Here is a 14,253-nt window from a genome sequence, read left to right on the forward strand (position 1 = left end):
TATATTCTGAAATTCTTTAAAGGCTCAGTCTACTTTGGCAGTATAAGAAATTTATGATTTTTGAGAATATTTCTTTTATGAATATTAAAAATTAATTTTTTGGCTTTTATTTACATATGTTTTTATTATTCTTTAAACAACAGTGTATTAGTATTTTAAAATTTTGAATATTACTCTTTTTACTTAATACGCACATAACGTTTTTAAAAATGCATAGCGATACGTTGCTTTTTGTGTAATTGTCTAAAAATGAAAAAATCGATCTAGTTTTATTCCATAGAATATTGTCGGGATACTAAATCTAATTTTATTTTAAAAAATTGATAAATAACAAAAAAGTCATTTTAAAATTAGATATTTTAATTTTGAAATTATTTCATTTCTTAAAGATCCAAAAATATTAAATATTATTATGACTTTTTAAATTCTAATTACTTAGGTTCAGTATTCCAAAAATATCCACGGAATAAAACTAGACGAAGTTTTACTATTTTTTTTATTTCAGAGGAGCAACATGTCGTATCCTTATTTTCTGCTAAGCGTAGAAACTCGTGTTAAAAAAAAAAAGCTAAATAACCTTGATTTAAAACTATTGATGTATTATTGAATATCCGTAAAAACATGTAAAATGTTAAAAAAAACAATTTCTAATATTCTTAGAAAATTTCTAAAAATTAATTGTTCATACTGCTTAGAGACTGGAAAGATATTGTATATGTAAGAAAGACAAGAGTTCAAAATCTGAATTAAACAAAGATGTCAAAGTTATTGGATAGAAACTCACGATTTTTGTCCACCAACACTCATCGATTGAATTTTTGTAACTTGTTAAATGAATAAAGATTCTAGCGTTCTATCAATGAATTAACTTTTATCGCGAATTTCGTTTCACACATTCAACGAGTTTTTAAAGCGCTCATCGCGAAATAATCCTGCGCCGGTTCATTCGCAAGTTGTGTTATTAATAGAAATGAAGAGACAGAGAGCGAATTTAGGATTATGCTCTGGTGCAGTACCGTCGCAGAGACACTCCGCGGTGTCCGTGTCTATGTCGGGACAGCCTCTCCAGAGTTCTAGTTTCCCAAGGTTTGAGCGGCTGCATCCTCCTTCGCTCTTCACCCTTGTCGTTTTTCTTGCACGCGCCACTGATGACCATTCACTTCAAATTCACTTTGAGTTAACGCGACACGTGTCGCACTTTGCCATCGACTCTCCGCTTATAATGAGCAAGCAAACTAAATAACGAGATAGAATGTGCGTATTACATTTGTAAAGTATAAATATCACTTTTTATACGTGGTTTGGCAATCGTTTGGTAATCGAAATAAAATTGTTGACATACACACAACACAAGAGAACTGTCCAACGCATTTTAAAGATTATTTAAAAAGAGAAAGCTTAAGATTCTCTCTTATTAATTTTGCAATCTTTAAAATTTTTTCTGAAAACAGAACGTATTAAATATTTTATTTATACATTATCGACTTACTAACTTCTTGTCAGTTATTGTACACAATTTTGGACACACTCCGTATAATAAATATCTACCAGACTTTTAATCAAAGGATGTAAAGTCTTTGTAGAATATTTAGAGTATATAATTTTAAAAAAATGAAAGAGATAAAGATGAGAAATCATGATGGAGTTGAAGCACTTTTCTAAACATTAGCGCCATTTCAAAATTAAATCAACTTCTCATAATTATCAGAGAGAGAGAGAGAGAGAGAGAGAGAGTGATGATGGCCTCCAGCGATTCCGAGGTTTATTAAAATTCAATTACGGAGAGAATCTTAACGAAGAATATCCCGTCTGTGCGAATGGATCGCGCGAACGCCGCGACGCTTGCGACGCACCGAGTGCCACTGTGAGTAGATGTGCATTTCGCGCTGCGGTTTGAGAGGCAAAGCAAAAGAAAAGTCTATCCATATATCGTTGCCGGGGTGAAAAACAAATGCAACTTAATCCCACCGCAATGCACGTCACTTTCGTCCCATCGCGTTCCATTCGTCGTGTCGCACGTGCGGTTTTACGCCAGACACGCGAGTTTATTTTAAATGCACATATACGTCGCTCTTTCTCTTTCTCTTTCTCTATCTATCTCTCTCTCTGTCTCCTTGGGTCACCTTTCCCATGAAGAAATCGTTTGCACACTAGTCGGAATGAGCGATGATCATTACGACAGCGAGAGAAAAGCTCATAAATATTTCATTAGCCTTTTTACTAGTCTTTTTATTAGGTTTTTCTCTTGCAATTTTCTAATTAAAATTTATTCTTGACATATATCCCTATTTCTAATTTCTCTAAAATTAAATATATATATATATATATATATATATATATATATATTTTTAATTTATATAATTAATTTTATAATATATATTTTTATTAACTTTTAATTAATTTTTATTTACAATTACACATATAATCAAACTCTTTCTAATATTTTATTTTTTTAAAATAATTATAGACTGTTGAAATAATGAAAGATCGATTATTGCACAATAGTGAGAAAATTTTATAAATATTTTATCTTTCACTAAATCATTTTTCTCTGCGATTCTCTAAATTTAGCCTTGCTCTTCTGCAGATATAACGCATTTATTATTTATCATCGTTTTTCTCGTTAATCTTTACTGCAGTTTTTTTTATAATTAAACTCTCTCTTTATTTAACATATTGTGAAGACATTTTTTTTAATAATTATGAGAGAGAGAGAGAGAGAGAGAGAAAGAAGAGAGAGAAATAAAAAAACGTTGAGAGCATGGAATAATTCAACGTTCACGGAGCATGTTTTCTATCGCAATGCATAACATATTAATTTATTCGAGCGTTATCTGGAAAAAAAAAATGTAAAACACCCGATTGCGAAGCACACAGTGCATACGTGTCGTGTATTTACAAAACGGCAATTAAACGGCACTTCGACGCCATTTGCACAACGAGTGCAGTAAACGTGCCGCCACGTAGGAAACGATTGCGTTGTAATACGTGCTTTATCATCGGCATCGGTGTGTTTATCCGTTTGATGAGAAAAGTGAATTTAAAGGCTTTATTTAATTTCTATTCGCACTGTGGTTTCTATCCACGCGAGGCATCAAAGTGTTACATATAAGTTTACCCTTTCGCCCTTCAGTATATTTCTCAAAATATTACGATTTAATAGAGTGGATTAATTTTCGCGCGATTAATCTTTCTCTTCGCAAATAAACGTTTCGATTAAAGAAATAAGCCGTCTAATCAAACGCACATGTTTGTGTATATATGTATATACATATTTGAAACGTGAAGAAAATTATGAAGCGGAGATGAGAGGAAAACGAAGAATGTGATTTGTGCGCGACGGATGGATGGATTGAAATTATCAGCCGAGGACACCGTCGAAAGGATTTTCCGGACCTTGAAGAAAATTCTGAGAGCATACACGAGCTTGTGTCGATATTGGACGTGGTGCGCGCGATTGGATCAAAACTCAATTTCATGCCTCGACCTGTAACGCCGTGATCTCGTTACAGTCCTTTTCCGTTTTCCGATCCAGCGAATTCTCTCTCTTCCTCTCTCTTTCTCTTTCTGCCTTTTAATCATCGCTCGTGAAACAGTACGTATGTAGAAAGCGAAAGAAAGGGGAAAAAGAGAGAGAGAAAAACAGACGAGTTAGTCCGAAAAAGCAGCCAACAAAAGAATTCAAGGCCGAAATATATCAGAGAGACGGAAAATGATACAGCCTTGTAAAGTTAGCATTCCACTACAGAATTTCAATACAATTGATGAAAAGCTTTGGCTTTCTTTCCCATAAAGAGTTCTAAATTACCTAGCTTTGATATTCGCCGCAAACTTTATTGTCAGAGAGAGAGAGAGAGAGAGAGAGCAAGTTCTATACTCGATTTAAAAAGCCAACGCGCAATACTCTATGTATATACGCAATGCCAATATACGGCATACATTGTTGAGAGATGTGAAACCGTGCTACACAATACCGTGGCTAAGATCTTTTTCCCGCGTTAAAATGTCGCTTCTCAAACCTGATTGTCCTGATACCAGACCATTGTTCCGGAGATTTTGCTGCGTGAGATTCGCAGAAAAAAAAACTTTCCACGCGCGCGGAAGAAACGCGATTAGTTTCCTATTACGTCGTGTCGTAATGTCCTTTGGCATGTCTCCGAAGAATCCAAAGGGCCTTTCACGGCCTTTACAGATACGTGTACCTTTCAAAGTCTGAGGTCGAGGTTACATAAGAGAAGAAAGAGAGATGGAAGGTAGGTATCATTATTAAATCTTACCTTTCGAATTTAGAAAGCTCTTAATAGAAATAAGAATAAGGTTAAACATAAAGAGATAAACGAGTCTGAAAAAGGAGAAATGATATTTTTCTTTTTATCACGCACGAGGAAAGCGATATGAAAGATATAAGATTGGCGCGAAACGAGCGGAAAAGAAACCGGCGATTGCGCGAGGGAACTCGCGTCGAAAAGCGAGATGTCGTCTCATTGTATCTCGCTCTATTTCGCATCGAGAGACTGGCAATCCCTCAAAGTCTGTTATATAAAAAGAATCTTACACCACCTTATAAAGGGCTAATCCGCCCTTTCGGAAAAAGACGAGCTCTCGTCTCTCGTCTCGCCTACCGTCCCGCGGGCGCTATTAAAAACAAAACGAGAAAAAAACGGAAAGAAAAGACCAGAAAAAAAATTGCAAGCGACGGAGCAAGGGAGGGAAAAGGGATAGGAAGGAGGGATGTTACTTAACGCTGGTTTTTAACGGAAAGAGAGGCCCTCTTCGCTCTCTCTAACGAATCCGTTCGCAGCACTCCATCTCCCCTTTTTAATGACCCTCTCTTTGTCAGCGCTCTCTGTCTCTCGAGAGGTTTAGATTTCGCGATAATTAGCGAGGAATCACGTTACTCCGATTATGAGATTGCCCCGACATCGGACCTTCGCATGTCGTCGGTGGGTTAAAAATACGATCTTCTTACATGATGGAATTTTGCAAGAGTCACGAGATTTCACACGTCCGGAGAGGAGTTTACGGCCGTCAATTTTAACGTCGCGATCACGCGATAATGCAGTTAATCTCGGAATCTCTGACTGATATTAATAATTTACAACGGCGACGAGAGACGCGAGACCTTGACGTCGCCAGCTATGATATTGGCGTATCGATCGCCGAGAGTCATCAAATTTACAGCGCTCCGAAAATAATTCGCGAAGGTCTGCCCGTCGCGCGCGCACTTTGTTACTTTTTATTCGGAGAAAAAAAATATATCAATAAAAGATAATGCAATGTCTCTCAAAAAAAAAAAAAAAAAAAAAAAAAAAAAATTCAACATTTAAAATTTTCCGCAATCGTAATTATTATTGTAATTATTGTCTCATATTATTACAAGTAAAAGTTTGTACATTATCTTTATTTAGTCTCCATCCTCGAGATAACAGAAACATGAGAAGAGCAAAGATACTGTAATTTACAAGAGATAGTCGTCGATGACGACGTCGTCAAATGAAAATTTTCAGTGCAACGGCGACAAATGTATTCTCTCCCATTCCCCTGGTCAGAAAGAGAGAAGCGTAAATAACGATAACTGATCGGGACGATTTCGAGATTTATTTCGCGGCCGAGTCGAACCGTGAGGCGAGATAAACGAGGCTACAGGAGCAAGCTGCCGCGCGTAACGAAATTACGAGCGCGAATCGCGCGTAAAAATGGTCGGCCGTGGAAATGGTTTCGCCGCAAAATGCCATGCTATCGAGGATTGGTGATTGGTCAATTTTCGCGCAGGACGCACAGATAAAAAAGAAGAGTTACGAATACAGCGAAAAATACAATTATAAATAGCTATAATATATCGTGTCACTTTTTAATATAATAATGTCCTTATCGTTCTCCCTACGGCTCTCTGAAAAGCAAATCGAATACGATACGGATAAATATGCGAGAGTCGCTTTTTTTTTTTTTTTTTTTTCTGAAGCCTCGAGAACGAGTCGAGGTATCGATTCGAGCGCGGCTCTAGCACAGTATTTCTTTCAGAAAAGTCTTTCGTAGAAATTTTCTCCCGCTATGTTTTCGTGCCTCGTTGCGTGCAAACAAGCTCAGGTAAGTCATCCGTTGCATTTATTATCCGGTTAGATGTCGCAGTCAAGGAAATCTGATAATTGTCACGGAAATGTCCGTCGGTGAAAACGCCCCGAAATTATTTATCGAGTCTAATATTTCATACAATATTTTGAAATAACAAGCTGAACAGCCATTACTATAGTGGTGTACTCGCGATATTGATTTCTGTCATGCATTTCTACTAATATATTTTTGTTCCAGCATACACGGAAGAAATAAATTCATTAAATTTTATTTGACTAGGCATTCACACTTTTGGATAGCGCTGAAAATCTTGCAGAAATTAGATCACTTCGTATTATGAACTTTAATAAATAATTTTTTGATATATGTATAACAAATAAGGAAGTGTTTATTGGCTGTCTGTTAAAATTCTAAAACGAAAAATGTAATAACGTAATGAACAATTTATTAACAGTTTTAAAACCAGACATAAAAAAACTTTCGATGACTGTCAACAAAAATTTGAAAGCGCGAGAAGGCAGCTTGTACAATACTCATGTATTAAATTTTCAAAGTCAGCCGAGGAAAGTTTAGATAACTATCAACCAAAACTTGTATACAGAGAAAATAGTTTATATATATAATATTTAACAGACATATATTTAAGTCTCGTTTAAAGCCGAAATAATATTGATGCAATCGGACCTTATATATGTATATAATATAAGGTCCGATTGCATCAATATTATTTCGGCTTTAAGCGAGACTTAAATATATATCTATCTATTCATTTAAAAAGAGAAAGATAAAGATAGACATATGTTTAAGCGAAATTTACACATGTTTTAGTGTTTATTTTGTTTTTTTACTTTATTTTCAAAAATTCACGGATTCATTTTCGAAGAAAATTGTCCAGGTTATAGAGCAGCAAGAAGTATCTCGCGTGCGGAATATCGTTATAACAAAATAAAGGCTCGAAAAACAAAATCGGAAAAATTTTTCCTTGTTTATCCAAGAATATCTAAAAGACAGTCAAAGACTTTTCCGACAACTCGTGCTGCAGTTCTTCTGCGTTCAGGAAATCATTTTTATTCGAAATCTTTTAAAATCTACAAAACTTTGTTTACAAGTTTGTCAAAAGTTATTTAATATAAATTGGCAAACTGTTACTCTTACATAGGATTTTAATAATTCTTTCCAATATTTTCAAGACATCTAGGATTTTTTACAAAAAAGTACATAAAACTGATCAGAAATTATACCCTATCCAAAATGTCTAGTCAAATAAAATTTAATGAATTTATTTTTTTCCGTGATATGAATTCTACAATAAGACAGTGCTGTTAGATTTTCATCAACTTTTCCGAGTTACTTTTATTCCTGCATATCGAATGAAACTTCTCTCCGGAGATTTCTCTCGTGATAAAAAAGCTATTCGAAGGAAGAGAATTGTTATTCATAAAAAAGGAAATATATCGGGTAGGAAATTTATTCGTAAAATAAATCGTCGATAGGAAGTAAGGTTTGGTGGAAAGATATCGAGGAACGGATAGTCGCACATTTTTTACTGGAGCAACTTGCATCTTTATTCCTTCGCATTATATTCCGTAACGAAACAACCAAAATTTTACGTTCACACTATATACGAAGTTCACGAAAATCTGTTGCATTACACGGGGATGGGTGCAGCCTGTATTCGTCGCGCGTGAACCGACTGTATTTTACGTGATAGTAGAAAGGAATAGCCGCGAGGGAGAAGAGAAACAGAGACAATAAAGAGGGGTATGTGCGACGGAGGATTAGAGGAGAGAAAAACGGAAGGGGCGAAAGAGAAATACCGATAAACGAGTCTGTGCAAACGCTGGCTGCGCGCGAAGGAATAGTCGTCGTACAACCAAAACGAAAAGGGAGAGAAGAGACGAAAGAACCCGATCGCGGTTGTAGTGTGACTCACTTCACATAAAATGCGAAAGGGGAGAGAGACAGGGGAAACCAGCCCTCTGTTCGCTCGAAGCAAACCCTCGGGGTATCGTCGCGAGGGTCTGCATCGACGAAATCGACCTTCCTTTCCCTTCTGCTATCAGTCCGAGAAACACACAATCTCTTTTCGTGGCTGCCTTGCGTGAAACGCCAAACTATATCCCAGAAAATCAGGTCATTGAGGTTCTTGACGTCAATTCGATAATTGTCTGAAGCGTGAAGATCTGGCTTTCACATCAACGATAGTCCGTTTTATTATTTTTTCATCTCTTTGTCTCCTTGAGAGAGGGGAGGGAGGGAGGGAGGGAGGGAGGGAGGGAGGGAGGGAGGGAGGGAGGGAGGGAGGGAGAGAGAGAGAGAGAGAGAGAGAGCTTACTTTATATCAAACAAAAGAAAAAAATTGGGTAAGTCTGGGGTTGATGACCACAGTTTTTTAACACTCTCAACTGAAAACCTTCATATGATTAAAGCCACAAAATTAATTTCAACAATTTTTGATAAATTTGAATTTTTTCTCTTTATAATTAAATTTCTGATAGTAAAAATATAAAGAAGCATCACCATCTAGTGAACAATTGCCTATAATTTTTTTTCGCTCGCCATCACCTCTGGAATTACTCTATATATTTTTTTTTTTTATATTCATCTAACCCACGTTTTTTTTAGATGAAACAAAAACAAAAATTATCTCGTCATAAAGGATAAAGTCGAGATGCCCTAAATATCATACGTATATACTTGGGGGAAAAGGCTAATGAAACTTTGCGTGTAAAATTTATGCGTCAAAAACGTGCATCACGTGCGACAAAGTTTTGAGGTGGGGACCCGAGGATGTAACGAGGTTACGAAAGCGCGTCGTAATGAATGCCAACGAGTCGGGAAATATTGTTTCATCTTTCTCTTCCTTTTCGCGGAAAAAGAGAGAGAGAGAGAGAGAGAGAGAGAGAGACAGAAAGAAAGGAATTGCGGTTCCGTCGAGTTTACTCTCTTAATTTGTTTGTAGAACACACGCACGCACTCTTTCCTCCTCGTGTCACCCCCTCGTCGAGCTCCTACACTCGGTGAATCTCGCTTACAAAACGCATCTGTACACGAGACTAGATGCCGCACGCGTATCGCATGGCTCTCTCTTTCCATATGGGAATAAAATATATGAAAAGATAAATAAACGCGCACGAGCCGAATGATCGCCATAAAACACGCGGCGACGACGCATTCGACGCCGCAATAAATTATTGCTCGTTAACGAATCGATGTTATTTTCCCCGGAGCGATAATTAACGACGTAAAGGCAATTATTATCGCGCGGGGGACCAGCGGTTAATTATAAATCATTCCCGTTCCAATCGCGCAGATGTTGCCCGCGACCTCGAAGCCGAGGATTTATCTCGGGACAATCGAGCGCGAGATTCGTTAACGGCGCCAACAACGGCGCGGTAATTTCTCGGAAGATCCGATCATTTTATCGTACTACACGGTAAAACTAGATCGCCGACGATAAATCTCGTTCGCGGGATTAAAGCTCGAGCAGGCAAGGCACTCGTTTTGTATCCGCCAGCCTCTCCGCCCTCTCTATCGTCCCCCTCCCTCGCGAACGCATATCTTAATTCAATTTTCTTTGAACGAGTCCTTTCGCGTGATCTGCTAAAAAAGCACGAACGCGATTGTCATGATTCTCGACTTTTGATCGAGAGTCGTTCACGCTGAATCTACATGTCTACACAGAAAAAAAGTAAGTGTCAAATCAAAACTTATATACTCATATAAACGCGTTCATTGTTTCATATATACGCAACATAATATAATTATAATCTTTTTAGAAGAATTTAAAAATCTTAAACTTCAACAATATTATAATCTTATTTCAATATCACAATTGTCATTTCAAGAATAAAATAATTAATTTAACTCTAAGAAAATTATAATCTTTGATTTGTGAACATGTGTTATTTTCTATCCAACATTTTTTCCTCTCCATTCAAGAAAATTATTCTTAAATAACAAGAATATATTTTTCTTCGTTGAACTATATAAAATATTTTTATCCAAGCAAATTTTCTTTATTTAAAGCAATATAATCTCATTTAAAGATTTACATTTTGAAAGTAAAGATATTGTCAAAATAGGAATATTCTTTTTTTTCTGTGTAGCATTGCGTGACTTTAGGTAAATTGATTTTTTTTTTTTTTTCGAAAGTACTAACAATTATCGCCGTTCTATCTTAGATGCGTTCTATTTAGATTAAAAAAAAAAACATTGTTTTTAAATTCAAAATTTTAAAAGCTTTTTGCAATATTTAAAACGTCATCCGTTTTCATTTGCAGATATGTACGAATCGATGCGTGGAAAAAGCGAGATTAAATAAAAGGGAGAAGCTACACGGCACCGAGTTCTACGCATATAAATGTAGTTTGTATAGCTTATATAGCCTACGTAGAACGAGAGACGAGGAATCCATGTAAACATTACATTGCGTATAATACGTACGGAGACTGTGCCGGACGTGATTTTGCCTACGTAAATTTACCTGCGGCAGAAAGCTATGTAAGAATCCTGGCGAGCGCGGGAGGAACGAAATGTGGACCGTAATGTTCGACGAGCGCAATAAAGGGTGCACCTAAAGCTTCATCGGAAGGGAATAAAAGGCAGCGCGCGTCGTGCAAGGAACGCAATATCGAGATCTCCTTCGCGGGGGAAAAAGTAAAAAAAAAAAAAAAAAAAAAAAAAAAAACGGGAGAGAAACATATCGAGACATGGATAACAATGGAAATGTGGAGCGAGGAAGAAAATAGAATGTAAAGCAACAACGCAACAAAATGTTTCTCGATAGAATCTAATTTACGAACCGGAAAACAAAAGTAAGAAGAGATATAATCTCATAGCTCCGCGGATATGTTATAATTCTGTCAATAAAGACAGCTTGTTTCTCGAGTCGCAAGTTTTTTAAAAACACACACAGGCGACTTACTCGATAATTCGATACGAGAAAATGTTTTTAGCTGAGAAAAATTGTCGGAGAGAGAGACCGAAGGGAATGATAAAGTTACGCAGTTAATACAGTTCGCGTCTACCACCGCTCGTCGTCGTAAATTATCGCAAACTTATTATTGGACGCGCGTTCGCCTTCTATTACCGCGGCGATCCCGACAGTTTAGTTTACTCTCGCCAAAGTTTACTGGCGTAGGATAAAAAGAAATAGACGCCAGCCAGCAAGCCAGCCAGCTAGTCGGCCGTCTCTCCCGGGAGAGTCGGCGAACTCTCGTCGCCTTCGCGGCAGAAGAAGAGAGGCGGTTCTAATTAATTGAAGAAATAATTAAAACGTACGTGCCAACGGCAGGCGCGGTCACATCAACGCGCGCGAGAGCTTTTTCCGCTTCGCGCGCCATATCAACCGATGTTAATTGCGTAACCGCGCCAAGATTCGCGCGTTCCGAATGCACTGAGAAATAATTTATATCAATATATATATAACATATTCATGTTCAGAAATATTCAGTTCGATTAAATTATATATCACTACTTATAGCAATATTTTTATGTTCAGGAGAAATTGATTATGCAAAGAGGTAACAAAGAAAATGAATGAGCAATAATTTAAAAAATTCTTCTCAAGCTTCTCTTGAAATAAATAAATAAACATTGCCTTTCATCGCGCTAATCATCTAGGACCTAGGAGATGAAATAAATCAGGACTCGCATATCATCAACGCGATCAATAGCAACCGGAGGGTCCTGTAATCCTCGAGGGATTTCATACCCCCGTCAGAATCCGCTCATTCTTGATTTCTTGGAAATATATATCATTTGTTTTTCACTCACCTGTCGATATATCCGTCCCCGTCGCCGTCGCATGCCTGGAACAGCTTCCGGACGCGTTCCTCGTCGCAAATGGAGCCCGTCTCGCTTTCGGCATCCGCGGTCTGCGACATCTTCTCTCACTGGGGCTCGGGCTCGGCCGTCTCGCAACGAACGGTCGTCATCGGTATTCCCGCCGATCGGTGCCATCCGCCGTCGCTCGCCACGCGCCTCATTTGCCTGCCGCGATTGCACGCCGCGTGCCGAATCTTAATTCGCGGCGCCTCGCGCCCGCGCGGAGAGATCGATGCTCTCGCGGCCGCCGCCGACGCGCGTCTATCTCGCGACACGCGACGACGCGTGCCGCACGCACGACAGATGTCGAGGCATGGTCGCTAGCATAACGCGAAAATGCGCCCCGGTCCTGGCGCCAAAATCGCGACGCCCTCGCTCCGTGGGAAATGCCGTGGGAGAAATTACGAAATGTCTCTTTCGCGCCGCTTTTTTGCCATCAAAGGAAATTTTAATTTTAATTTAATTTAATTTAATTTAATTTAATTTAATTTAATTTAATTTATTTAGGAGACGAGAGATTCACTATATATTCTTGTCACAGCGCGTTATTTAAAATTTACGTCACGTACGTACAGGAAAGTAACTTGAATAATTTAACATGTTCAAATCAAGTTTATTATATCGATGAAATTTCGAACAAATTATTATCACTCACCTCGCTGCTGCAACCCCGATCGACCCTGTTTCCCGACGAGAGTGGAAGTCGCGCCACTCGCGCAATCGGACATTCGATCGAGCGAGCTCAGCGCGTGTCAACGGCACGCGGCACTCGGGCCGACGGATCCGTCGGTCGCGAGGAGGATCCCGGATTCGTGGACGTCGTAAAAGGGGAAGAGGGACCGCGACTATCGCGGGACGCGTTCCATCGGCCTCGTGTCAACAGCGTGCATCTCTCGTCGACGGAATTCCGAGGACGATACTCCCCTACCTTCCCTCTCTCTCTCTCTCTCTCTCTCTCTCTCTCTCTCTCTCTCTCTCTCTCTCTCTCTCTCTCTCTCTCTCACACACTCACGTCCGCGCGGACGGGAATTCGTTCGTCGACACGTTTATAGGCGCCGCCGCCGTTCTATTTTTAGACGCGCTCGGCGGATGCCACCCGCGATCTGGCTCCGATCGTGTGCGCGGGATATAAACAGATCCGTCAACGGAATCACGGCGATGTTGGCATTTGTATACGTCTTTTCGCGCAATTCGGTTTTCTCGCGATAACAATGACGATAAATGACGCGTGATGTCCGGTGTTTGCTTGATCCAGTCCAGCAATGCCTCACGATTCCTTTACGCACCGAAAACTCACCGCCTGCGCCCGCTGTCAACGAGTCACTAACCTAACCCTAACCTCAAAACCAGAGCCGCGACTTTATCCTACTCCCACAACTGTGACACTGATACAAAACTATCGATTGAGTTCGTCGCGGTCGAAAACCTCCGGCCGGTCGATCGCAGCGCCATCTCACGTATCACGGCAAAGTTAACTAGACTATAAAAGGCTGCGCGGATAAAGTAGTGATGCAGTTGGTAAATAACCGGGAAAGTGATCGAAATATATAACAGCAAAAGTGTGAAATGTCAAATATGAAAATAAGTTGCACATGTGTACATACGTATATATATATATATATATATATAATATAATGTATATTCTTTTTAATTTAATAATTATTTAACTCTCCATCTATCAAATATCTTCAATTTCTCGAAAGGCGCGATGCTCTATATTCGTTTAATTTCTCCTATGCACCAACTAAATTAATAGATTTATTATATGTAACAAATATTTGACACATACTGCACAAAATGTATATAAACAACACAATAAAATATACCGCATAATATGCAGCAAGTATATCTCTTTCTTTCTTTTTTTTATGTAACAATAAAGATGTAATGGTTTGAATAGCGATTCGGCAACAATATTTATTAAGCCACACTAATCAGCGGCTTCAAGTTTTTCGTTTAATGTGGGCAAGAGCTTCTTCAGCTTTGCAATGTCGTGGCTGAAAGCCCACATAATGCACTGTGCGTGCTCCGCGGTGGGCAAACCTCGAAATTCGGCGTCCGTGTCGAACCATTGAAGGTGATTCTGTTTTATGCGATCTACCAACTCTCGTAGGTGTTGATTCCTCTTCACGTCCCACGTAACATCCGATTGGGGAACTTTGACAGATCTGAGTTTCTTATAATCACCGTCCGCTTTTTCGTAAATTCTGCAAAATCAAATTCAAGCAAAATATTTTGTCAATAAATTAAAAAATTTCTCGTATTTTTCAATAATTTTCTTATCGATTGAATCAGACTCACTCGAGGAAACCGTTGTCTTCGATACCGTATCGCTCGGCTAAAGGTTTAAAG

The 14,253-nt window shown here is 38.6% G+C and overlaps 1 protein-coding gene across 4 annotated transcripts in view; it reads right to left on the reverse strand.

Annotated features, from left to right (window-relative positions):
- Positions 1 to 13,295, reverse strand: part of LOC140676500 (colorectal mutant cancer protein) — a 44,267-nt gene extending 30,972 nt beyond the window's left edge. For 2 of the 4 annotated variants that reach the window (XM_072911617.1, XM_072911620.1), the window contains exon 1: positions 1,017 to 1,171. In XM_072911617.1, the coding sequence (XP_072767718.1) occupies positions 1,017 to 1,156 (140 nt within the window). In that variant the 5' untranslated portion in view covers positions 1,157 to 1,171. Of the gene's footprint in view, positions 1 to 1,016; positions 1,172 to 11,850 lie in introns of those variants that run through there. The other 2 variants (XM_072911619.1, XM_072911618.1) reach the window with 2 other exon arrangements.
- Between the last annotated feature and the right edge of the window lie 958 nt (positions 13,296 to 14,253).

The sequence above is a fragment of the Anoplolepis gracilipes genome, chromosome 2 (genome assembly GCF_047496725.1).
Source record: "Anoplolepis gracilipes chromosome 2, ASM4749672v1, whole genome shotgun sequence".
NCBI lineage: Eukaryota > Metazoa > Arthropoda > Insecta > Hymenoptera > Formicidae > Anoplolepis > Anoplolepis gracilipes.